We start from the raw sequence: 26,079 nt of genomic DNA on the forward strand, positions 1-26,079 counted from the left end.
GAAATCGATGTTCGACTTAATGAAAGATGGAGTAGATATCATGATTGAAAACGTTGCGGCCCTTTATACGCAATGCCTCACTTCAGCTGTAGTAGAGAGTTACAAGAATGCCAACATTATACTAATCCATAAGAAGGGAGACGTTCAGGAATTTAGGAATTATAGGCCCATTTGCTTGCTTTCAGTATTGCATAAAATATTCACCAAGATAAATTCCTGTAGAATCAGAGCAACACGGCTTCAATGAACTAAGACAACGACTGGCTTCAGGAAGGGGTATTGAAGGAATATCTACATCCTGGTGCTCCATGACTCGTAGCAGCAGCGACTCCGTGACTCCGCGGCTCCGCAGCAGCCGCGACTTCGGGTCCCGAGCCTGGAGATTCAACTTCGGGTCATCAAAAGAGCCGAGGAGGTGACTGTAAGGCATCGCCTAGTAGCCACCTGTCACTAAGCCAAATTGAGAAAATAAACCGGGTTCCTCCTCCATGCGCTCACTTGCACCCTTTCTTAAAAAAATCACAGCATATCCACGGGGTGAATGATGATGAGTGGGCGAAGCTCCGGAGGGAATCATCGGATCTCCCGCTTAAGGGGACGCTAGCACAAACGCGTTAGAGACATGCAGTACTCTCTAGTAAGGGGGAGCGGCCACAGCGTCTTACGCAGCCATTTACACATGCCGGAACGTGCACCGCGTTTGCCGACGCCATCACATGACTGCTGAGAGAGTATACCCCCCGTATTCATAAACGCTCCTCGACTTGAACTTGACTTGCCACCGCCTTGGGCAGCGCGTTCGAAACGCGTTGAAGGTAAGGCGGAGAGGCCACAGCGTCTTACACCAGCTTCTTACACGGGCCGTAACGCGCTAGCACAAACGCGTTAGAAACGCGCTAGAAACGCGGCCTTTCGTTAATGTTGGGTATTTATTGCCATCGTGGTGCTTGTGTCTATGTGTGCTTCGTGGCGTAGTGGGCTAACGCCGCGCGCTCGGAAGCGAGGGGTCCCTGGTTCGATTCCGCGCTACGGACACAACTTCGGAAATTTTTTTCTCATTTTTCTCAGACTGGTTACACACTACTACTACGACGAGGGACGAACGGGTGCCGCCTTAAGGAGCTTCGCCCCCAAAAGAGCACAGCGTACATTGCTGATGTTTTTCCTTTGACCGCTTTTCAACGGCTAAACGCTGTTAGCAAGTTATCGTTCAGCTCGAGACATGCCTTGCTGTATGGGAACATTCTCTAATGACATCGGCTATTCTTCAGTGAAAGGATACTGACTGTAAGAAAACTGCATGGGCGGCACGAATGGTGATGTATATCCTACAAGGCGCTCGAGTGATCACGCTGGAATCTACGGCCAGTCATGTATAAAGAGCCCATGTGCTTGTCTCGTCGATTATATTTATACGATCGACAGCTGTGTTCACCGCTATTACGCTTTGAGTGACGCTTGTTTTTGTGGACATACGTTTATCTGCAAGAGTTATTTTCGTGAATCACTGTTATGGCACTGCGCTTTTATTCACCGTCACTTACACGCGACAATATGATGTATCCCTGCATTGGTTCAATGCTAATCGCAATAATGTCGTCATTTATCGTGTGATGGCTTGTGTGGAAATTTTCGTAGCATCACATAACACAAACGTTTCCAGCATTTAACACAACTTACACGGCTAAAAAAATCACCAGCCGTTCCGGTGTCGAGAAAATGGAGTTCAGCGAAGCTTGTCGTGTGTGTACTTGACCTACTACTTTCCCGTCGTTACGAGGAGTGCACCACCGTTGTCAAGTTCCTGGAGAGAAAGACGACGCTGTCGCAAGCGTTCCGCTTCGTTTACCCTAAACTCAGGGTTGGTGGCTGTTCGCTGACGTTTGGCCTCAACATCGCGCTCCCGCAACTCGGGGTCCGCGGCTCTTCGCTGACTTTGTGGCTGGGCATCAGAAGCCCTCACGCTAGAATCGCCATGTCGACGACTAGCCCTTCCCGAGCTAGTTCGCGGCACTGTTGCTCAAACGCAGCCTGCTCCTCGGCGGTATGCACCACGCATGGCCTTCCCATGCGGTTACCGAAACTGATCTGAGGCGAGGGAAGCTTGGTGGAGCGCGCGCCAACCTCCTTCCTTTCCTCTACATCCCCGCGATACATCAAACGACCCTGATTGGTCGCTCGCGTCACGTGACCCGGCGCCGGCGCAGCGTTCCGCGCACGTGCTCTACTCAGGGAGCAGCCGGGTTTCTTAGCGTGACACCACCACCACCACCGCCGAAACTTGAGGCAATACAAGCTTCGCTGGAAAATTTCACCGCCCAGGCAGGCGGGCTGCCTGCCAGCCCAGAAGATTCAGGCGAGGATGCATGATTTCGAGAACGGCCCTTCACCGGCCGGCCAGAAAAGGGGGGGGGGGGTGTCTCGGCGGCACCGGGGCGCTGCCTATTGGCCAGAAGGCTACATGCGTGCTTGCCTGAAGATTGCGGCGAGGATGCATTATTTGGAGAAGAGGAGAACGGCCCGTCACTGGTCGGCGAGGAGAGTGCAGCACAAGGCGGCACCGTGGAGGCTAGGTAGAGCCATTGTGGTTTTTTCCCTCAAGAAAACAACTGCGGGGTACGAATCTGCGGGTTTATGAGCCAAGAAAAAGATGAAATTTTACGTCATCAATGAACTAAAATTAATTATTAAAAATAAACTTGCGGCCATAAAGAGCAATGCTTTCATTCGCACACGTAAAGAGCCTTACATTTGCCTGCGAACCTTTTATTTCGCTTCAGTTAGCGTAATCGGTGGCCTTCTATGGAAACATCTTGCAGTGGATTATGCAGTTTAGTTTTCCAACTCACAACATTTATAAAAGGGAACCTACATTATGAATTTGTTTTTATACCGACGTGACAGAGAAACGAAAACTCAGGACTAAAAGAGTAAAAGAAAAAAAACACTCCTGTTTTTTGTCTTCTCCGAACCCGTTTGAACCGGTTCCAACCAGAACGGAAAGGTGCTCGGGAACCGAACCCGAAAGGCTTTAATCGGAACCCGAACTGAATCCGAAAAAATTCCGGTTCGACACCCTGGCATGAACGAAGTAAACTATTTCGTCGAGTATGCACATTAAGTGATCCTGTTCAAATGTGTTCTTAGGTTATCACACTTAGCAAACAACGATTTGGTGGAAGTTGACCGATGACGTATTTTGACTACAGTAAGTGCCGAAAAGGACAATGAGGGTGTGTTCCATTAGTAGTTGTTCGTTTTCCAGCTCTCGAGTCCGCGAGGTGTCCTTGCACAGGCACCACTCGAGACCTAAGAATGCGCATATCCTTTCAACGTGTCGCGTCCGTTAGGTTGATCGTGGCACTTTCGCGCCACTGTGATCAGGCCGTTCTATCCACGTTAACGGCCCTATCAGTTGAGTTATTTTGCATTTATTTCTTTTGTAAAGCTTGCTGCCCCGTTGCCGGCAAAACAATGCTTAGCAAATCTTACAGTGATAATTTTAGAGCATGGTAGGTAGGAAAACGTTTCCTTGTTGCTTCGCAGTTACCTGTATTGGGATTCACGCTAGTGCGGCCCGCCGCATGACACGCGGAGACACCTCTTATTGTTGTCAATTGAGCGATACCTTAACCCATATATACCCAGTGGCCTATATGTAGGACGCTGGAAATTTTCCAAATAACTCGAACATTTTTTTTGTGTGTGTAGAAAAGCTAGTGCCCCCACGCGGGTGTTTCTGAGGCCCTACCCTTCTCGCGTGCAAGTCTTGGTTAGCGTGGGAGCACTCCTCGCCACGTGCTTTCAGTCGCGAAATTGTATTTCCGCGTGAGCTTCGATGAACGCCCTGTCGCGGAAGAAAATGCAAATGATGCAAATGAAATATAAATTCAAATGATCATTGATGTTGTCGAAATTTTTGTCAGTTATTCCTGAGTAATTGAATATGCTCTGAAAACAATATCATTGTAATATATGCAAAAGTTTTTGTTTGCGGTCGCTCAAACAGCGGTGTCCTATATGTAGGACGGCTACAACAACACAGTTCGAAAAAAAAATTTTTTGAATAAAAGGTTGATTCTGCTTTCTGAGGTCCCAGAAGCAATTATTACGGGAAAATAAATAACTTTCCTTAATTTCCCCAAGTTCGGGCATATATGGGTTAATAGCGTTTAAGACTAGACAGGCAATAATGACACGTAGCCCGTATGTCACGTGTCGACAATATTCAGACTTGACTCGCCTTCTATATCGATTGAGGGCAGCGGTGTGGCAGAATGTTCCACATCCGCGCGCCATCGCCCCGAGTCGCTCTGGCTGAGACTACCAAGGCTAGCTATAGCACACGTATAAATACCCAATATAAAGGCGGGATTCTTGGCTGCCGGACGTAGTGCGATTAGCAGTGCAACGCACACGTTATGCGGATATTGTGCTCTCGTATCCCATAGGCGGCACGCTATTTTTTCGTCCACCTTTATTTACCTTTTCATCATAATTTTCTACATTTCAGTTCAACCACAGCAAATTACCCTTATGTTTTCCTTGGCTTCATTGCCTGTTGGCTTAATATGGTTGTTTTATAAAGTCACTTGTAGCGAAAAGCTTTACAACACCTCGTAATAGCTGTGTACCTAGACTAAAGCTATTTGCAACAACAAGCTCAAATTACGTCTTAGTTTATCCTTACCCGAGTATATTTTTCTTCATGTTCTAAAAAATAGTCTAGCTATACGAATACTGCTTTTTAAATACTATAAATTGCTGTAACGCGAAATCTGGGTGTCCAATAACGTCGACACTGTTCATAAAGTCACAAGGAGAGACTCACTGCGCATAATTTTTACGTTTACTTCAATGCTGGTGCACAATACTGCCAGTTCTTAGCACACTACTTATAATTTAAAACGCTATGGCGGCCGACGCTGCGGTCCATGTTCTTCCACGTTGGGAAGATTATCGCTTTATCACAAAAGTCAGGGTATTCGCGCTTGAGGCAATCTTGTGCGCAACCTGGCAGCTGTTAAAGGGATACGGACACAAAAGTTGGCGGGTGGTTTTTTGCCTCGGAACAAAGGTTGAACTGTTGAAAATGAAGAATACAACAAGCTGCTTTGAAAAAAAAAAGAATGAGAAACATCTTTTTTTGTGAGATTTTCTGTTGCACCTTGCCTCCAAGCGGCCGCGGGCAGAAGCTGAAATTTGATGTCATAACACCAACCCGCGCGTGCGTGTGGCCAAGGTCGGCCACAGCCGTCGCCATGTTTCCAGGGGTGTCGGTCCTTCGGAGCGTTTGTTTAACCCCTTTCGGCGATCTTCGCACGTGGTCCGTCTGAAACATTATCCCCGTCGCGCACCACGCAGGTGGTGCGTCTTACATGCGCCTTCCGCGGTCGTCGCTCGGTATTGACGCGTTCGTCGTGAGGGAAGGAAATTCCCAGACATAGCTGTTATAACAGCATCGTCGGTCGTGACACGCCGTCGCACACGTTGCGTAAACTTTGGATACCGGCCTGTCAGCCATCACGCCAAGCCTGGAGACCTCTCAAAAACGACCTAATTTGTGCGGACCACTTCGTCGACGATGATTATGTGACCAGCCCGTCTGTGCTGAAAGCCTCGGCATGCCACTCAAAAGCAACGCCTAAAGCCTGACGCTGTTCCATGGGTCTTCTCACGAAAACGCAAGGCAGAAATGATCAGCGGCGCGTTTGAAAAGCGGAGGCGAAAAGATGTCGGTACGGTTTTCGTTCACTTGCAGACTTTTTGTCCAGTGTGAGGGCGAGGCTGGGGCGAGATGCCGGAGGCTGGGCACGAAGGCAGTAATGTCTTTAAAATTTAAAGTCGACAAAGGATAGTAAAACAATACAAGGCTAGCGCGCGCGGGCGCGACTCACGAGATCAGTCCTACTTGGCAGCGGGGCAGACACACACAGAACTCTGCTTCTCTACAGGCTAAAAGCGGGGGAAACTGGGGAGAACGCCAGACAGGTGCTGCCACCCGTCGGGCGGCTGGCGAAGTGTACGTGAGAGTCTCGGACGTACTGATACCTCATAGCAGTTTCTCACGCCGACAGCATAAACTACTAGTCAGTCATCCACGCAGTGCTGAAGAAACCCGCAGCTGCCTCGCCTGCGTGTGCTCTTGAAAAAGCAAGTTTACAGAGGAAATGACAAATAATTCTTTTGTGGCTGTATAGCCTAGTGGTTAAATTATTCTTTTGACAAATAATTCTTGCACAAGTGTCTGGTGCAGAGCGAAATCTTCGCGCTACGGTTCACCAAAACCTGACCGGCACTTCCACGGCCGCCTGCTCTTCTTCGTGGCTTGACGCGGAAGGCTCGTAACCGTAAGCGGTAATATTTCTTGCCAAGTTGGAATGGTCTTCGTCTTCAGACGTGTACTCATCGCTGGTAGAAGCACCAGAACTCGAATCCATGCTCGAGATGGCGGCATCGGCGCGCTTCGAATGACCGCGGCCGGCCGGCTGGCTATCCGACGAGGGTGTCGTGACGTCACGTCCTCAAACTCCCACGGGTCAGGCGGTGAGGCGCGCGCTCCCAAATACGCCAAAAATAAAGCCATCGGCTGAAAAAATAAGCAAAGTGGCTACGTCTTTCCTGTGTAATCACACACTGAGGATTCATTTTATGCAATTTCGTAAAATGTTCAGATTTTATGTCCGTATCCCTTTAACAAGCCACCCACACCGGGTAGTTTTTACGAGGAAGCAAGCACACAAGCAAATATTGAGCTGGTAAAAAAAAGATCACTTTTGTTAAACACATTAAAATTTCAATTCTGGGGTTTCACGTGCCAAACCACGATCTGATTCTGAGGCACGCCATAGTGGGGGACTCCGGATTAATTTTGACCACCTGGCATATTTAACATTACGGGCATTGTACATGTCCTTTACAGAAACTCAGTCTTCACAGCATACAATAATAGGTTATATTGTTTTGTTTGACGAAAAGGAAAAAAACAAAACGAAAAACAAAAAAAAATTACCTTGATCGGCAAGCAAGCGTCAATTGTTGTTTGCGTATTTATATGACTAAGTGAAAGAAATACTTCGCGAAGCTGTAGGCAAATATATAAGTTATGCAGTAAGTGAGAAATTACCGTGTTAGTTTTCAGTAAGGGCGATGGAAGGTTGAACACATAACTTTGCAATTCTTGCACGCCAAGCGTGTCAGCATAGCTTTTCAGGTCTTGAGCCTTCGTTACGTTCATTCGTACATATGAGTCATATTTGCATTCTAAACGAAATCACGAAACAGTGAAACATCCACAGAATGTCACTGCCCCCAAAATGCCGTCAGAAATACGCACACCCATGGTATACGGCAGCAATTCGATGTCCTATAGTCGTCATAACTACGTCGTAGCGTTTTGCTTTAGGAGTGAAATGTTTTAGCAAACTTTTAAAGAGATAGGTTACACATTTAATTGGATTATTTGATTTACCTGCTTCCATAAAGTTATGTGAAACATTCTGTGTAACTCTGACGGAAAGAAATCAGTCATAATGAAGATCATGTCTGCTTGACTTAAGACAATTTACAAAAACGGGACAACGTGGTACGCATCATTTTGAAACTACGATTAAGAACTAAAAAGAGAACTGAAAATCAAGTACCTATTGTGACGTCCTTGTCATAAAGCACGGCATAAAGTGTGTGGGGGGGGGGGGGGGGCACCCGCCGTGGTTGCTTAGTGGCTTTAGTGTGGCGCTTCTAAGCAGGAGATCGCTGGAGGAAATCCCGGCCACGGCGGCCACATTTCGATGGTGGCGAAATACAAAAACATCCATGTACTGAGATTTAGGTGCTCTTTAAAAACCCCAAGGTAGTCAAAATTTTTCCGGAGTCTCGCACCTACGGCATGCCTCGTAATTATATTGTGGTTTTAGCACCTAAAACCCCGTAGTTTAGTTTTTTAAGCGAGTGGAGCAACCAGCTGTTGCGTCAAATTTGCCTAACTAGTTTGTGGGAACGATCTAGTTTTGGCCGGCTCCATATCGAACGTTATGTTCACTATCACGGTATACTCGTGCCTGTGGATTCTAACAACTGGCATGTTCGAAACGTTCAACAAATACCGGTCGATCCACAAGTCTTTCGCGATACTACTTAGCTTACCCCGAAGCGTAAGTGTGCACGAGCTGTTACATGCGCTCGATTTTTCGTTTGAGCTGAGCTTCCATTCAGTGTCCACTCACACGGCTACGTTCTTTTGAAAGGTGTGAGCACACAAAGCTGTGTCAAGGCAAAACTGCCATGACACGTCTCTGCTTTCAGAACGTTGCCGCTGTTATCGAACAACATGCAAATGCCATATTCCGGCTAATCTTCTGTTGTAGCGCAAACTGGCCAAGGTTTGCGTTCTTGTCTGGGGTTAGCCTTCGGAAATGCACATTATAAACACGCACTTTTAAATGCTAAAAGACGGGCCCACCTCCGGAAAAAAGTCTTCCACCTCCAGTTCAGCTGGCAATAATTGGTGGTGCACTCTCGGTTGATCGATGGCTTGTTTGATTGTCTTCCCTTGCCAGAGAGCGCGCATCGCAACCTGTTATGTATGGAAGAAAATGACGCTTATTTTGTAGGCACTGATGTGAGGTGCCGCAGCCTTTTCGTTTGTGCAGTTTCACTGCTTTTACAGCTACAATTGAACAGTTAAAGCGGTGCAATAATAAAGAAACTGTACGGCTAGATTTTAACGTGCCACGAAAAGTTGTTGCTGGTAGACAATCATGTAGGTGAACGAGTAGGCACAAAAACATTTCGCAGATGTATGCGGAACCGAGCAATGAAGGGCATCACATGGAGCGAAGCTGTGCAGGCGAATTCGCACACCCTTCCGGAGGCAGGTCTTGCCATTGCGAGCGTCTAACTAAAATTTCTTCGGCATGCCGAAAAAATGCCGTGAAAATCAGGCCGATAAAATACAAATACACAGCAAAGCCAGCGCCGTAAAATGGGCGATGTATCTACTAAGCCTAATTGGATTTCGAGCCAAGAACATGACTGATAGCTGTACGTAGCCAGCATTACTTTGAAGCCCTGGCCCTGTGCGGTTACTTCCGTCTGCATGGATACCGGTCGCACAGATGCAGCTCGACTTGTCGAGTGACGCACACGAAACACAAAGGCAATGAAGGGCATCACATGGAGCGAAGCTGTGTAGGCGAATTCGCACACCCTTCCGGAGGCAGGTCTTGCCATTGCGAGCGTCTAACTAAAATTTCTTCGGCATGCCGAAAAAATGCCGTGAAAATCAGGCCGATAAAATACAAATACACAACAAAGTCAGCGCCGTAAAATGGGCGATGTATCTACTAAGCCTAATTGGATTTTCGAGCCAAGAACATGACTGATAGCTGTACGTAGCCAGCATTACTTTGAAGCCCTGGCCCTGTGCGGTTACTTCCGTCTGCATGGATACCGGTCGCACAGCTGCAGCTCGACTTGTCGAGTGACGCACACGAAACACAAGGCCAAGGGCCAAGGGGCGGGGCGGGGCAAGGCGGGGCGGGGCGGGGCGGGGCAAGGCGGGGCAAGGCGGGGCAAGGCGGGGCAAGGCAAGGCAAGGCGGGGCAAGGCAAGGCAAGGCAAGGCAAGAGGCAAGGCAAGGCAAGGCAAGGTAAGGCAAGAGGCAAGGCAAGGCAAGGCAAGGCAAGGCAAGGCAAGGCAGGCAGGCAGGCAGGCAGGCAGGCAGGCAGGCAGGCAGGCAGGCAGGCAGGTAGGTAGGTAGGTAGGTAGGTAGGTAGGTAGGCGGGCAGGCAGGCAGGTATGCAGGCAGGCAGGCAAGTAGGCAGGTAGGTAGGAAGAGTGTGTGTGGTGTACGGTCGCTCTTGGACATTCTAACCCGATCGGACGTATAGTCACTTCAGCAGCAGAGTCAGAGGCAGACCGCTTTATTAAGCGGGAAGGGCAGCCTTTAAGTTACGCCACCCAATTACGCCACAAATGGTTACACCACGAGCCACGCTCCGGGGCGCCGCTTGCGTAATGATGCAAATTGGGCGAGTAATTTCACGGCGTCAATATGGCCGTCAAGTGCATAACTAAGAATATCATCAATGTATTTGATTATTTTGTACGCTTTCTTTAAAAAACAAAAAAGACAAACCAGCTGGAAGTAGAAAAAGAAAACACGATATCATTGCTATGAGTACAGGGGCTGTGCGTACATACTGCGACATACTTTCCCGTAACGGTTAATGTCTAGTTTTGCGTTAATACGTTTTTGCCGCTCTGTGCAGTAACAAGTACTGTGTTTCTTACCGCCAATAAGCATTCAGATTTGCACGAAAGCAAATAAGACTTCCTTTTTTTATTTTTATTTATTCAATACTGCAGGCCCAAATGGGGGCCCAAGCAGGAGGGGCAGAATACATGCGTGCTTCACGGAGCGTAGTGCAGGCACGTAAGTAGCTTGTACGATTAAGGTCCTTACCAAGGCCACGCCGGAGGCCATGCGGGATCCTCCAGAACCGCCGATGCACATTTCGGGGTTGCCGTTTTTGTCAAGGATTATGGTTGGCATCATAGATGATAGAGGCATTTTTTCCGGCTTCATGTAGTTTGCGGTCGAATGTTTGTTGGAGGCACCTGGCTTTGAGAAGGCATTCATCCGGTCGTTCAGCACGAAGCCAGTGCCCTCGGGGACCAGCTTGCTGCCGAAACTTGCCGTAGAAAGAAGGAAAATAAAAGAAATTTATGCTTCTACATGCAGGCAAGATGTAGTCGCTTTTTGTTTCTTGAATGAAGAGTATGAGTTATGCTGCGTACAGGAATTGATTAAATTTTGATGCGATTGTTTATTAAAACTGACTTTTGGGCACTCGAATGAAATCGTTCGTGGACCATCAAAAAATTTGAAAGTGAGAAGGGCTTCTTGTCTAGTGAAAAATATAAATAAGCATCAAGTTCCTATACGAACAAAAACAATTCGGTAATTAAGATGTTCTTAATTAAGCGCATGGCGCTTCCTAAGCGCCATGCGCTTAGGAAGCGCTCAGTTTATTTTCCTTATCAATAGAGAACATGAGGAAAACGGCTCTACGGATAATTTATATAATCATGTCGCAACGCATGAGTGCAGTAGGTAAGGCAGAATAACCTTTTGAAGTACGAATTATATGTCCAGAAATACATGCAAGTAAGAAGAAACATGTCAGCAAACGAAACCGGCAGTATACAACGATTTCATATATACAACTGTGTGCATACTATAAGCTAGATATATCCCTACTTTATACTTATACATTACATTATAAAAACTGTTTACAATGTAGAATCCTGCAATATAGTATAATCAAAAATATTTGTAAATCTAACTTGGTTAAGAAGGTTATTCGCACAGTCATTAAATAAACAACGTAACAATACCGTACATCACACAAGGGAAAACTATTCAAACTGGGATATTACATATAGAAGATAGCATTGGAAAATGACCGTGTTCTGCATTCACAACTAAAGCACCAAAATCTTTACATAAAAAAACACACATTGATTTCATTGTTTTAAATTGATTCTGATAATACCACTTATTTTAACTAATTGTTCAGCATCGTGGGAATGTGGTGCTGAAGCGATTGTATCGCGTGGTTGCTGCGGTGAGTGTGTATACTTCAAAATGCTGGTTTGCGTGTGCAGTAAACAACAACATTTTTAGAACTAGTTGATGAAGTCTAACGATGTAAATAATGCTGCATTTTAGGTCGTTTACCAACGCCTTGCACATAACACAGTCGTCTTGTATTTAATGCCTAAGAACCCGTGTTTATGTAGGAAGCGCTGTATTCAAAAATCATAAAAACAATACGTTATAGCTAGAATAAATTTGCAGTTTACCTAGCTTCTTCGTATTGCCCATTGCTTTTGCACGCCAAGGTAATGCAAATATTGTTGTGTGATAGAAACAATGCGTTATAAAGAAACAAGATAGTTTTCGAAAGAAAATTTGCCAAACAATCATGTTATTTGCGACATGCTTGTCAAAAGATATTCTTTGTGGCTGTATGAGGACAGGCTTGCTGTAAAGATCAATATTTATTAGTCTGTTATTAGTCATTTATTGTTCCAGACATGTTAAGTGGTAAATTAGTTTACAAATTATCGCTGGGCGTCACACAGAGTCAAATTTAAGCATGGCGCAAGTGTCGTTTCATTTGAGTGAAGCACGGGCTTTTGCTAGTGTTAACTATAAACTTTTTAGTAGTCTACCTGCGCATCTGTGTCAGCACTATGTTTTTCCCATGGAACAAAGCTGCGCCTGCTCGAGGTGCTAGAAAATTTGAGTACTGTCTCCGCATAATAAGGATTAGCTGTATTCATGCCGAACATTAGTGTCATTTAGGCGTAGAAAAAATGAAGAAACTCCCTTAAGGTGAATTGTTGTGGTGCGAAGCATTCTACAGTGGTTCTTTATTTAAATGACCAAACAATATATGGAAGCATCGAATGATATCGGCCTTATAAACCCACTATATACATTTACACGTACACACCAATTTGTGTGTGTGTATGTGTGTATGACCGTCTTTGGCTGAGGCAAGTGTGCAGTCCAAGAGCAGGAGCAGCTTCGGAGAGTGGCGCTCGGATAGATGTAGCTCTCTATGGCCATCTGCCTCTATTATTTAGGGTTGTTCGTTTTGGGGTTTTGCACTTTTGTTTAATTTGGGGGGTAAAAATGTGGTGCTATTTTTCAAGCTGACTTCTCCCCATTTCAAGCTGAAATGGGGAGAAATCGGGTTTTTTTGTGGAACCATTCCAAAATTCGCGTTTTTTCGGAATAAATTTACAAATTTACCTAGTAATTCATTACATTCGTGCTTTATTTTTTTCGTTTTTTCATCATCGTAGGGAATCGCGAGCTTCTTAACGCTAACGCGTTAAAACTAGGGATCTGTTTCAAGCTGGAGACCGGGAGAACGTCAAGGTTTTGTAGCAAATACTCCGAACTTCGTCATTTTTTAAAAATTAATAAGTAATAATGACAGTATAGAGCATTGGTAACCTCTAGGAAATGGAACACTTTATTAACGGACAGCTGGACATCCATTTTTTACACATCCTGGTTAACATACATTGTCATCTGCATGCGCAACATGTCGGTCTCGGTCCGAGACCTGTCCGATCTTCGAACATATCTCTACTGAGAGAAAGTTCTCTCCGCATCACAGCTTCTATTAGCTAGGCACCACAATGTCAGAGCGGCATTTACCAGCATGGGGTAGCAAGCGGTATAGTCATGCCTATACTCAATGAGTTCGACAGCTGCGTTAGTGAGGCTAGGGTGTACTAGGTTGGGGGAGTGGCTCCAACGAGGGCTCTGCGCTGAGGCATTTTTAATTGAAAATCCAGGTGGCGCTACAGTCACTTTCTTCCGAAGGAGCGGCCCCGGTTGCCGGCCGGACGCTTTTCGCGTCGGAGACCCTACCGCAGCTGCGTGTAGCTTTGACAGGCGGATAATCGGTGGCGGTAACACTGAGATTATTCCCCACCGATCTATTGTACACAAAATGGAAATAGAGCGGCGGAAAGAACGCAAACGACGCAAGAACGACGGAGCGTCGAGCAGACGACAGCTACTCAGCCCGCGAGCTCTCCTCAGCCAATGAGCGCTGCCGAAACAGGCGGAGCCCACGTTTATTGGCCGGATATTCAGACTAAGGCGACGGCAACGCCGCCACATTTTCCGCGTTTTTTTCTTCACCCTCGGCGCTTGCTAAGGCGTCCGCTAGACGCACTCCCCCATTCTAGTACACTCTAGTCAGGCTTGCTTCTGTTAAGTACTGGTTAAACTCGTAGTGAACTGAATCCATGTAGTCGGTCACGGTAATCCACGTCGGTCACGGTCACGTCTGAACATCACGTGCTTTAAACCAACCGCCAACTCCGTGCATCATAAAAAAAAGGTTGGTATGTGGTTTTGGAATTGAGGGAGAAATCGGGTTTCACTGTATTCTCCTGAAATATGTTCGGGGTGTAAAAATCGGCTTTTACCCGAAAACGAACAACCCTATTATTATACAATCTTTGCACCACTGTGCAAGCCCCTCCGCTAGGGATGTCCAGTAGCTGCGCCTCTAGCACCTGAAGGGAGCGGAGCTTCTGACTTTGTTGGGGTTGACGAGGCCTTCGTGCCAAAAAGCCCAATTTTGATATGGTCACGTGACTCGCCCCAAATAACCTTTAATACATAGACAATAAAGACTGGCGATTTTCAAACTCCTAAGTTAGCTTATCACTTAAAATTATCACAAAACCAAGATTCAGGGTCTTAATGGAGTTTTAAGCTAAATTGCATTATTGCATGATTTTTGGTTATTACAGGTATAATCAGCTTCAGATTATGAAAGTATCATTATTTTGCCAGATTTGTAAGCGAAAAACTGATATTTTCAGGTAAACTAAGAAATTGAAAATGACCTTGGGTAGCCTTGCTGAGAGTTTCCTGCATAATTGTTCTTATTATTAAACCTAGAAGGTTCTAGGATGCTGTCCTGCGTAGCGCCTGAGAAAACCAGGTGTCTACTCGAAGACTGCCCATCGAAGATTTTTTGTAGCTAGACTGCTATGAAGATAAGCACAACTGTACCTTGTGTTCCGTAAGTTAGCACTTAACTTGTTTTCGGACTGAGTGACCAAAATGTCTTCGTAAAATCTACAAATATGCCAAGTCTCGTATCATCACATTCTCTATCATATATTTCATGTAATTAAGTAATGTAAATTGGGATTATTTATGTGGGCTAAATGGAGCACTGGATAAAATTTTGTTAAATCTGGAATTTCCATCAGGACCACACATTTTCTAAATCCTTTGCATTGACACGACAGCTTCCAAGATAGTTCCTGTTGCGTTTTTTTATGCATCGTTGTTTACCTGTGCGACCTAATATGTTTGTAGGAATGTTCGCGAGCTGAAACCTAAATTACGAGGTATACGCTCTGCCTCTGCTAATATAATAAAGCAAGAACGCTGTCTATATTTTGTGGCAGCGATTATCACAGATGCTACAAATATTGAATGCTGAGATTGTAAAAAAATATAAATGTCGGGGTTTTAGGCGCCGGAACAAGGATCTGATTAAGAGGCAGGCCGTGGTGGGGGACTACGGAACAATTATGACCATCTGGCGTTTCTTAACGTGCATCTAAGTCTAAGTAGACGAACGTTCTTGCATTTCACCCTCACTGAAATACAGCCGGCACGGCCAGGATAAAACCCGTGACCATCGAGCTCAGCAGCGCCATTGCACAGTTATCGCGGTGGATGCTTAGATTGTGGTCTCTGGATGTTAGGCCGGAAAGTGCACAGGGAAAGGAAGCACGCTCTCTGCAGGTAGCACTACTGCCAAGGGTTACCCACCAAAATATAGCCAAGGTTCAAAACTATGCAGAACACGAGATCAGATGCATGTTGTTGGCCATTGTATGGAGTGAGCTGGGGCATTTTTTGCATTCTGCTTAATCACCTAATTAGTGAAGAATAATCAATGAAATTCGCAAGTACTGACTTTTGGGAAAAACTTACAGAGAGTAGATGTAGAGATCTTAAGGAAACTGCCAATTCTGTAGCCTCTTCTTTCTGGGGTTTTGCGTGCAAAGCCAGTTGTGATTATGAGGAACGCCATAGTGGAGGCCTCCTGATTAATTTCGACCACCTGGGCTTAACGTGCACTACAACGCAAGCACACGGGCGTTTTTGCATTTCGCCTCCATCTCAGTGCGGCCCCCGCGGAATTCTGTAGCTTCTAACTTCCGGCTTACCATGTAATCATTTATTTCTGCCCTCTATTGAAAGGCCGCGAAATATGAAATAACGCATGCGGCAGGCGCAATACGTGCCGCGTGCCGCGTATGAATGAGCAGCGCATGCAGCCTCGTGTTCTGCTTCTTCAGGTGCGTATCGCTAATATGAACCGCCGCGTGAGGCAAGCATATCACTGGCGTAAACTGCGCAGCCGACGCCGGCGTCACTGCCGTGTCAGTATTTAAGCTGCAGCGCACCAGGCCAGATGTAGCGTTCGTTGATATGTGGTGCGTTCGAGAGCACTGCAATAGTGTGGCGCAAGCGGGCATGTAACTTGCTCCTTTGACAGCGAAGCTGTTAGCCGCTCGTTGGTGGGCATTTTTCGTGTCCGCGTCCGTGGGTAAAAATGTGGCCCGGTCCTGCAGGGCGTGCAATACCGGGTCAAATCGCGGTGGAGGTGCATGAAGCAGGCTTCGAGCACTCAGCAAAGTGAAGCGAAAAGTCCCTAGATCCTTTGGAATCACGCACACAGCACACATAACAGCATGCGTATTAATTAAAAAAAACAACCAAGGAATAAGTATCCCAACCACATATTTGAGACTAGCCCGCGAGAAATTCATAAAGGCGTTCTATGCCGCTTCTCGATGCATGCGTCCGTGGCCTAATGGTTTCAATATCGGGCTTCTATACTTGTGGTCCTGTGTTCCAATCCAGCTGTCGAACATTTGTAATAATGTGTATTTCCTTATTACACGGTACTTTGTTGAAAATGACGAGCTTACAAAGTCAAGAAGCCGTTTGAAGCAAGAAGGAAGACGTTAAGGCAAACCCATGAACTTCCCATAGTTCTCATGCTGGCTGAGCGGCTCCTGTAGGCACTCCCATTGCAGCGCGGCTATTGGCAGGACACGAAGATTTAAGACTCCCGAAAAACCAAAGCGAACCACAAAGTGATTATGACTGTCATTACTCTAAAGTAATAAAACATTTCATACACCTACCAGCAGGCGCAATGGTTTTCAACACCCTCCCTGGTCATCCGCTTTCGAAGGACCAGGTTGGCGAGTCCATTTCTTTTGTCACCTGTCAGAGCCTTTCTTTGGGACGCAGAGAAACTATGGTTACGTAAAAATTACGAAGGTCAAGGCCATTGAATTAAATGTTTTCGAAAGTTCTCGACAATTTTTCATTAAATGTCTTCCAATAAATTTAGCATTTGCGAAGTTATTAACCCAGACTAATGAAGCAATCAATGATAATAAAATATAGCGTGACTTCGTCAGCACAGTAGCCTAGAACATGTGTTTGGTGGAGTGCTCGTAGAGTGCTTCCGCATATTTCTAAACCATGAGAAAAGTTAGTTGAGGCTCATTGTACAAGGCGAAGTACACGTTGTAGCATTGGCAAAGCAACATGTCCTTTACTAAGGAACATGAAAAATAGACATTTACCTAAAACATTCAGCGCCAGAAGATTTCAGGAAACGTTTATTCAGATTATGGAGAGCAGAGATAACGTGGTAACAATGGCAAGCTTTTCATATCAGGAAATAACGCACTGTTTGTATTAGCGACACGTCCGCCTTGCATTTTGAAGGCGTAGCTGCCTTTGTACAATTGCTACCATGTAGCGTAATTTACGTAAAGTAGGGGGAGGGGTGTATGGGTCCATATCTCAAAGGCGTCTGACATTGAATCTATGAACAGAGAGTGCAGCAGCACTCATTCTGTGTTTTCTTTTTCTACGTGATGGCTACTGTTTCCACTGTTGCGTCGTTTGTAGAACGTTCAACATTAGAAATGAAAGTATTATATCTACACTTTGGAAAATTAAAACTATATCAGCCCAGATTGTTCCACGTAAGTGCTTAATTGTTCACTCAAGTAGTGCCACTCACTGACAATACTAGATAAAGGCGTTATTGCAGATTTCAGCTGGCTTCGAGGTTCGATGGAAAGAAATCCTTAAACTGATTCTCTTGAGTACTCCTCTGTGCAGCCGAGTGATTACTATTAGATACCTGGCATTAACGTACCCTATTAGAAGAATATGACGCATTGATTTCTTACATGTTGTTCACGGAACTCGATATGGCCACTACGTTGTTGTCCTTGTCCCAGAAGCAAGAATGGGAAGCGCCGCTGTCCCTGGTATCTTCTTCGACGAATCCATAGAAACTGGGGTCATCATGAGTCTTGGAATCGTCGATCTTGGCTCGGGAGGTCTTGGGGGCTTCTACTGACAAAAGGTCCTTTGCCACCTGCAATGGACGAATGTTTGTACCTAAATGTACCCAGCATCAACGACTACTGTATAAGTAACTGCTCGTTGAAACTTAGCTATTCAGCGCATCGAAATTTTAAGTTAATTACATAAAAACATGTTTGTTTCACCAGTAATTTTTTCAACTCTTGTCACTCTAGTTGTTCACTCCAACTTTTCCAAAAGTCAAATGAATCGCAGGGAAAAAATATGTTTCGGCGTATATGACGCCGTTTCGTGAACGGCTCGTCAAAGCTGCAGATTGGAGAAAGTGGTGAAATTTTTAGGCGTTTAATAACTCACACGTTCTTTCTGAATCTCAGCTAAGAAGAAGCTGTCAGCACTCACTTCGCGATATGCTCATACAAAGGAAGACAATCATGTGGACTGCATGGGCTCTTTTAATCGGTTTCAGCTACGCTTTATTTTGTGTTTACAAAGGGAGCTGCTTCTGTTGGCAACCATTGGCAAGTAGAAATCACACGACCAAAATGAACATGTTTTTACCAAGTAACGCCCCGCTAAGCGTAAACTTGTGGTGCTCCAACAGAGCCCCCCCCCCCCCCCCTTCCTACACTACCGGAAGTTACGTCCGGCAGCAATTGAAGTCTATAGCACCCACTATACACCAGACCGATCTTGTCTCCCACCGTTTCTCAAATTGTTATTGTTCGTGACCGTAAAGGAGATGATCGTGGTTACGATATTATCTCATCTCTGCGTATTGACGCTGCTAAGCTTCGCATTTCTCGACGAAATATTTGCCAAGCTCCTCGGTGGCCATTGTCGCCATTTGACGCTGCATCGTTTCGCATTTACAAGTCAGCGTGCACTAGGCTTATAAAGAATGCTTTGTTTCCCATCGATGACCTTCGAGCTCCGTTCGATGGTTCCTCGGAGCCTTCTCCCTTCTCCTAAATTCGTCTACCCTTCGGCCCAATTTACTTCAGGGTCTCCATTTATGTCGGCCACCACTCCGGGCTACCCCGGTTTACACTACCTCCGGGGCGAGCCCATCACGTATAAATCACTGGCTAGCAGCCAGCACCCCAAAAGTAGGGGGAGGAGGAGAAGAAATCTTCGTGTTAAAATTGCAAGAGACCGTCAGATAATGACACCTAAGGCAAGTGATAATATATTCGTGGTGCAAAGGTGCTCAGATGTGGTATTGTTTGGGATACGAATCTGTTACAACACGACGACGCCTCAACGACGAAGATGGCATACCGAGGAAGAATTGGCGACGATGAAATCACGATAACAGCATGTCGAAGGCGGCGCCATAGTGACGTCATGAGTGTAATGGGAGGACGGTGACAAAACGTTGGCCATCGAATGACCACGACGGCACAACCGTGACAGAATGACTATTGTATAGAGATTATTTAATGAAGGCGACGGTACGACGAAGATGTAAGGTGTAATCACCTGCAGGACAGTGAAATAATGACAACGGCATTATGATGACGGTATCAAGACGTAGGCATACTGCGTGATGAAGATGGAGCAATGACCGCTGCATCACAACGAAGGAACGGCGAAAATGGGGAAAAAATGCCAGAAAATGACGACGTAGATTTGACGATGACCGGCTTCGGTTTACGGACATCTCCAGCCTCCCGAGCTGCATCAGTCTGCACTATCTGCGGGAGCGGACCATCGAAAGAGGCTGCAGCCACCACCGGGAAAGCACGGTTAACAGCCAATGAATGTTTCACTTTAAAACTGAAAGTGCATTTTATCGTGTCACTTTGAGCTGGAAGAGAATTTTGGGTTGCAATCCGCTCAGAGCGAGCAATGCCCTTTTCGGGTATTCGTAGACTTGAACAAATGGCACATGCCACCAAAGCTTCATTTTAAAGGAAGATGAACGCACAATGGCACATCAGTTCTGCGGAATCCGTAAAGGTAGAGTAAGGTTCATGAATAGAAAGAAATTATCATCCTTGTGATAGATCCATAGCGGGCATCTCTGTACTTTCGTAATATATTTGGGTGGATGAGAATTTCTGCTTTTTATGAACGCAGAACCCATTCCATTAGGCGAAGCTGGGCCTTAGGTTCGACGGCTACCGTGCTGTGTCGGCGTGATGACATTTCGTTATAAAAAAGGTCTTGGTGAAACTTGCTCAGTCAACTTTTTAGTCACTAAACAATGCACTTATTTATTTTGCCAGAGCTGTGCAAATATCATTTTTTTTCGAATGAAACACGAATAGCAAGTATTGTACATCGAGTCGAATACATAATAGTCAAACGTAAACGCATTTCTCATTACAGCAGGAATATTTATTTTGGTCTAACAGGAAACTAAGGCTCTACTGAATAATACAAAAAGGACACATTACTATCAGACACAAGATCAGTATTGAAAACATGATCGCTAATTCTAAATAAAGTAAAACAGCACCAAGAGCCTCTCAACAGCAATATAGCCTGGTTGCAAACAATCTCTCCAGGAAAAAATCGCTGCCTTAAGATAAGCTTTGCAAACACGCTAAATAAATAGTTGCAAAAAAACGATCGGAAGCTGTGGAAAAAGTGTGCCGTATACACAACATCACAGGTTGCAAAGACAAAGAGTAAACTCCCACATGGCTAGACTGCCAGAAACCCCTAATGACAAACTACCAGCAGGAATCACAGGTTGTCATGTAGGCTTCCGCAACAAAAACGAAGACTAAGCTTGGATTACCCATTTTGTTTCTACATTGCTTCGGGATTGTTTGTCGTTGTCACACTTATGATAATTTTCAATATTCTGTATAGCAATTAAACGGAGGATAGTAACCAGACTTTAACAGTCGGTTGTACCGAGATATTTTGTTAGCGCCGAATATTTAAAAAATATCGAATAGTTTCTTTTCGAATGCGAATATTTAGGGTATATTATTAGATTCGTATTCATAACTTCGAATACTCGACTACCCCCACATTTCACCTCTAGAGCACGGAAACGCCGCTTCATATATTTCGAAGGCCTCGCCGAAAATTGAATGAACAGCGTCTCATTTTGTTAAGCCGACAAAGCCCAGTACTGATATTTTAACAAAAGTCAGCCCCCAAGCTTGCGATTTGAGTGTATTTGCAAAAATTTAGTCTCTACCTGTGGAAACGCCATGAGCACATTCCTTCATCTACCTTTTTGAATTCCACTGACCTTACAAACGAAGGCTCGGGTGCGTGGTGTGCAACGCGACAAACGCCTGCACATTTCAGGAGCCCGGGGCTCATACAAATGGCCTTCAGAAAGTAAGCAAAACCATTACAGAGCTGAATTTCTCAGGTAACTACGCCGCAACGTTCCTACCTCGGACAAAGTTCCTACCTCCCTTGGCGGAGCTGTACAAGGTGCAAATGGAGAGTGAGGCTTCATGACCTCACCATGATGATGTATGGTGTTTAATGGCGCAAGGGCCAGGTATGGTCAAAGAGCGCCAGGCCAGTGTTCATGAGTTGACAATGGAGCAATGAATTGCGAAAGGTACACGTATCGTGGCTGTAAAAGGGCCTAAAAACAATCGCAGTAAAATGCGTAAAATATATATGTAGTAAAATTATGGCTATGGCTAATGAGGTGCACTATGAACACGAAAGAACAAATTATAAGATAATTAAGATAAACGAAAATATATCACAGATAAAACTTTCAAAAAGCACTACTGCCTTGACAGACCCTTTGAAACGCAAGGGCCTGGAGGCGCGTGCTATGCAAAACTACTATCGCGGCGACATCCTCTGGAGAGAGGATGCACTACGAAACTATTGGGCAAATAACATGCAATACTACATCGCTCAGAAAATCCAGGACAGCCTTATTGTCAAAGAGAGGTTTGTCGCCAAGAAACATAGCGGGATGGAGAGGGAGACGGTACCGGTACGCTAGAGGAAGGTGCCTTTTTCTCTCTCTTTCGGCTTCCCTGCACTCCACGAGGACGTGGAGCTCGGTAAGCCTCTCTCCACATGTACCACAGGTTGGCGGGTCATTTCCCGTTAAGAGGAAATTGTGGGTGCCGTATGTATGTCCTATTCTCAGACGAGAGGATAGGACATTAGTTCTTCGTACTTTCGTAACGGGATGCCAGGGACCTATCTGTGGCTTAACTAAGTGGAGCTTATTGTTCGTTTCGGCATCCCACAAGCGCTGCCAGTGGCTTCGAAGTTTCTTTCTCAAGTAGGGCTTGAGATCTCTGGCAGGGATTGAAGCGGTAGGGTTAAGCGCTAGCGATGTAGTTGATGTGGCCATTTCATCAGCTAGAACATTGCCCTCGATGCCTCTATGGTCAGGCACCCAGCATATAATAATATGCTGGTTAGATAGGTATGCCTTGCACAGAGCAGAATACAGTTCAATAAGTACAGCGTTTTTGTGTCTATGTAGAGTCATGACGGCTTTTACGACGCTTAGGGAGTCTGTAAATATTATTGATCTTTTGAGTTTTGATTTGCCTATACTCTTCACAGCCGAAAAAAGTGCATAGGCCTCAGCCGTAAAAATGCTTGTTTTCCGGTGCAGTACATCGGACTCGGAGAACGATGGGCCGACTACTGCATAAGATACCCCTGCATGTGACTTGGAAGCGTCGGTGTAAAACTGAGTGCAGGACGAGTACTTGAACTGGATTTCTAGAAAATGCATCCGGATATGTGCCTCTGGAGCATCTTTTGTGACCTCTACAAACGAAGTATCACACTCTATGAGTTGCCACTGCCACAGTGGCACTGGCTTTGCTGGGGCCATCAGAGTATTTTCAAGTAGTGGGCTGTCCATTTCTTCACTAATTTTTCTTACACGTAGTGAAAAGGGTTCTCTTGCTGTCGGCCGGTTATTAAAGAGTGTGGAACTGGTCATATCATTTACGGTTGAGAAGGACGGATGTTCCGGGTTCGAATTTACTTTCAGGAAATAGGTGAGGCTTAAGGATGAAAGTTGCATATCAAGCGACCACATGTCCGCCTCTACATACAGGCTTGCTACAGGACTTGTCCTGAAGGCACCAGTGGCTAGGCGGATGCCTAGATGGTGTACAGGATCCAGCATCCTTAGGGCGCTTGGCGTAGCGGAATGGTACACTATGGCGCCGTAATCTAATCTTGTGAGTATGAGGCTCTTGTACAAATTTAAAAGACACTGTGTGTCACTACCGCAAGCGGTGTGTGACAACACTTTTAGAATATTCATTGTTTTCATACACTTGTTTCTTAGATACCGAATGTGTGCCACAAATGTAAGTTCCGTATCTAGAATCATACCTAAAAATTTATGTTCTGTTTTTACGTGCACGCGTTCTCCCTGCAACTCAATATCAGGATCGGGGTGCAGACCCCTCTTTCTGGAGAACAGGACGCAGGTGGTCTTTTGGGGGTTAAGTCTAAATCCATTCTCGTCTGCCAACTTAGACACCTTGTTCAGACCAAGCTGAATCTGCCGCTCACAGACTGCGAGATTGCACGAGGCGAAACCTATCTGTACATCATCGACGTATGCAGAATAAAACATGTTTCTTGGGATATACAGACGCAAAGAACTCATTTTTACGATAACGAGAGTGCAACTGAGCACCCCACCCTGTGGCACTCCAGTTTCCTGCACAAAAGGTCTTGATACAGCATTTCCCACACGAACATGGAAAGTGCGATTAGATAAATCACTTTCTATGACTTTTAACATGTTACCACGTATACCAACGTGCGAGAGGTCTCTAAGTATTCCAAACCGCCACGTGGTATCCTAGGCTTTTTCTATATCAAGGAATACAGAGAGAAATAACTGTTTATGGACGAAAGCTTCACGAATTTGCGTCTCAATACGTATCAAATGGTCGGCGGTGGATCGACCTTCTCGAAACCCGCATTGATACGGGTCAAGCAATTTGTTTGATTCGAGAAAATGTATTAGTCGGCGGTTAATCATTTTTTCGAACAGTTTGCAGAGGCAGCTTGTTAGTGCTATAGGGCGGTAACTTGAAGCAGACGATGGGTCCTTGCCCTGCTTCAGTATAGGAACGACAATTGCCTCTTTCCAGGCAGAGGGGATCTTGCCGGAGGTCCATATAGCATTGTATAGGGAGAGGAGAGTTTTCTTTGTTTCATGAGGAAGGTGTTTCAGCATTTGATAAGCTATGCGGTCAGAGCCTGGCGCAGACTTGTTGCAACAACTAAGTGATGCATACAGCTCAGCAATGCAGAATGGCTGGTTGTATGCCTCGTTTCCGGTACCTTTTCTTTCTAGTTTCTATTTTTCTTTTGTAGCCTTGTGCCTTTTAAATGTTTGGGAATAATCAGATGAGCTGGCCACATGTTTAAGATGTGCTCCCAGGCAGTTAGCTTGGTCTTCCAGACTGTGGCCTTGTGTGTTTACCAACGGGAGTGAATAAGTTTGTAGCCCTTTTATCCTATTAACTTTATTCCAGACTCTGCCCTCGTCTGTATATGGGTTTATGCCTGATAAAAACTTTTTCCAACTTCCTCTCCTGACCTGTCGGCGCGTTCTTCTGCCCTCCGATTTAATTTTTTTTAAATTGACAAGATTTTCCGCAATTGGGGAGTCGCGTAGCAACCCCCATGCTTTGTTCTGTTTCCTACGAGCGTTCCGTGCTTGTGACGACGCTGGCACGCCTCGACGACCGGCCGCTTTCTGAGCAGACGATCTTAGAGTGCCGGCTGACACGGTCTTCACACCAGAAGGCGATGAGCGCACTGCTGAGGTTCCTCCGGACAAGCGACCTGCTTGAACGACTGTGACACTCCTGAGTTCCTTTGTGTGTGTGCGTGTGTTTGTGTTTTTTTTCTGATCACCCTCTCTTTCTATGTGTGTGCATTTTTCTTTATCTTTCTGTCTCCCCTTACCCCTTCCCCAGTGCAGGGTAGCAAACTGGATAGCTATCTTCCGGTTAACCTCCCTGCCTTTCCCATCTCATTTATCTCTCTCTCTACGAGCGTTCCGACATTCCTCGTTCCACCATGGGACACGGCGTTTGCAGGTCGCACCATTCATTTCTGGTATACATTCAGTAGCGGCATTGATTATGAAAGAAGCAAGATACCCAACCGCAGCATCAATTCCCAGCAAAGATATGTCAGGCCACGAGATACCACTTTTAAGACTTTGAATTTCTCCCAATCTGCCGTATCGAACTTCCACCGGGGAGCTTGTGGTGGAGATTCGTTTTGTATTGGTGATCTCGGCAGTATGGGGAAGTGGTCACTCCCGTAAGGATTTTTTTATAACTTCCCATTTAAGTTCAGGAAATATAGACGGGGAAGCTACACTGAGATCAATGGAAGAAAAAGTTTTCTTTGCGAGATTGTAGTAGGTGGGTTCCTTCTTATTCAGGAGACACGAACCAGAGCAGAAAAGAAATTTTTCGATTAGGCGTCCTAGCGCATCGATACGCGTGTCGCCCCACAAGCTGCTGTGTGCATTCAAATCGCCAAGAACGAGGTAATGTTCTGTTAATTCATCTATAAATGACTGAAATTCATGCTTGTGTAAAGGATAATGGGGGGTATGTAGAGCGAGCAAATGGTTACGAGTTTACAGCACGAACGGCTACCACCTCAAGTGCCGTATTGAGTGGAAGTTGCTGACAGGCTACACTTCTGTCGAGTATGATGGCCACACCACCAGAAGATGCGGCAGAATCCTCGCGATCTTTTAGGAAAACAATATTCTGACGTAGGAAGTTGGTGTTTCTGGAGTTTAGGTGTGTTTCTTGAACACACAGCACCTTTGGATTAAATTTATTGATAAGTTCTTGGATGTCGTCTAGGTTGTGGATTAGTCCCCTAACATTCCACTGCATTATTGTGTTCATGCTGGAGGAAAATAAAAGGTGCTGTGTGTCTCAAAAGGGAAGACAGTGAATTTACTTTACAGGGCCTTTGTTAGGCCCTGTAATTGGTGTTTTGTCTTTTTTGGAGCGGTCGAGAGAACCTCGCCGCTCCTTCGACGCTACCTGCGCCGTTTGTCTTGGACTGGTATCCATAGCCTCTTGCGAGGCACTGGACACTCGCTTTAGAGAGCGATGTGTGCGTCA

The 26,079-nt window shown here is 45.6% G+C and overlaps 1 protein-coding gene across 1 annotated transcript in view; it reads right to left on the reverse strand.

Moving 5' to 3' along the window:
• LOC119444584 (scoloptoxin SSD14-like) overlaps positions 1–26,079 on the reverse strand; it is a 68,443-nt gene that overhangs the window by 3,348 nt on the left and 39,016 nt on the right. Inside the window, exons 5-7 of the mRNA XM_037708959.1 lie at positions 17,848–18,038; positions 10,466–10,694; positions 8,462–8,575 (exon numbers count right to left, since the gene is read on the reverse strand). Coding sequence (XP_037564887.1) covers positions 8,462–8,575; positions 10,466–10,694; positions 17,848–18,038 — 534 coding nt within the window. The remainder of the gene's footprint in view (positions 1–8,461; positions 8,576–10,465; positions 10,695–17,847; positions 18,039–26,079) is intronic.

The sequence above is a fragment of the Dermacentor silvarum genome, chromosome 3 (assembly GCF_013339745.2).
Source record: "Dermacentor silvarum isolate Dsil-2018 chromosome 3, BIME_Dsil_1.4, whole genome shotgun sequence".
In the NCBI taxonomy this organism is placed as follows: Eukaryota; Metazoa; Arthropoda; class Arachnida; order Ixodida; family Ixodidae; genus Dermacentor; species Dermacentor silvarum.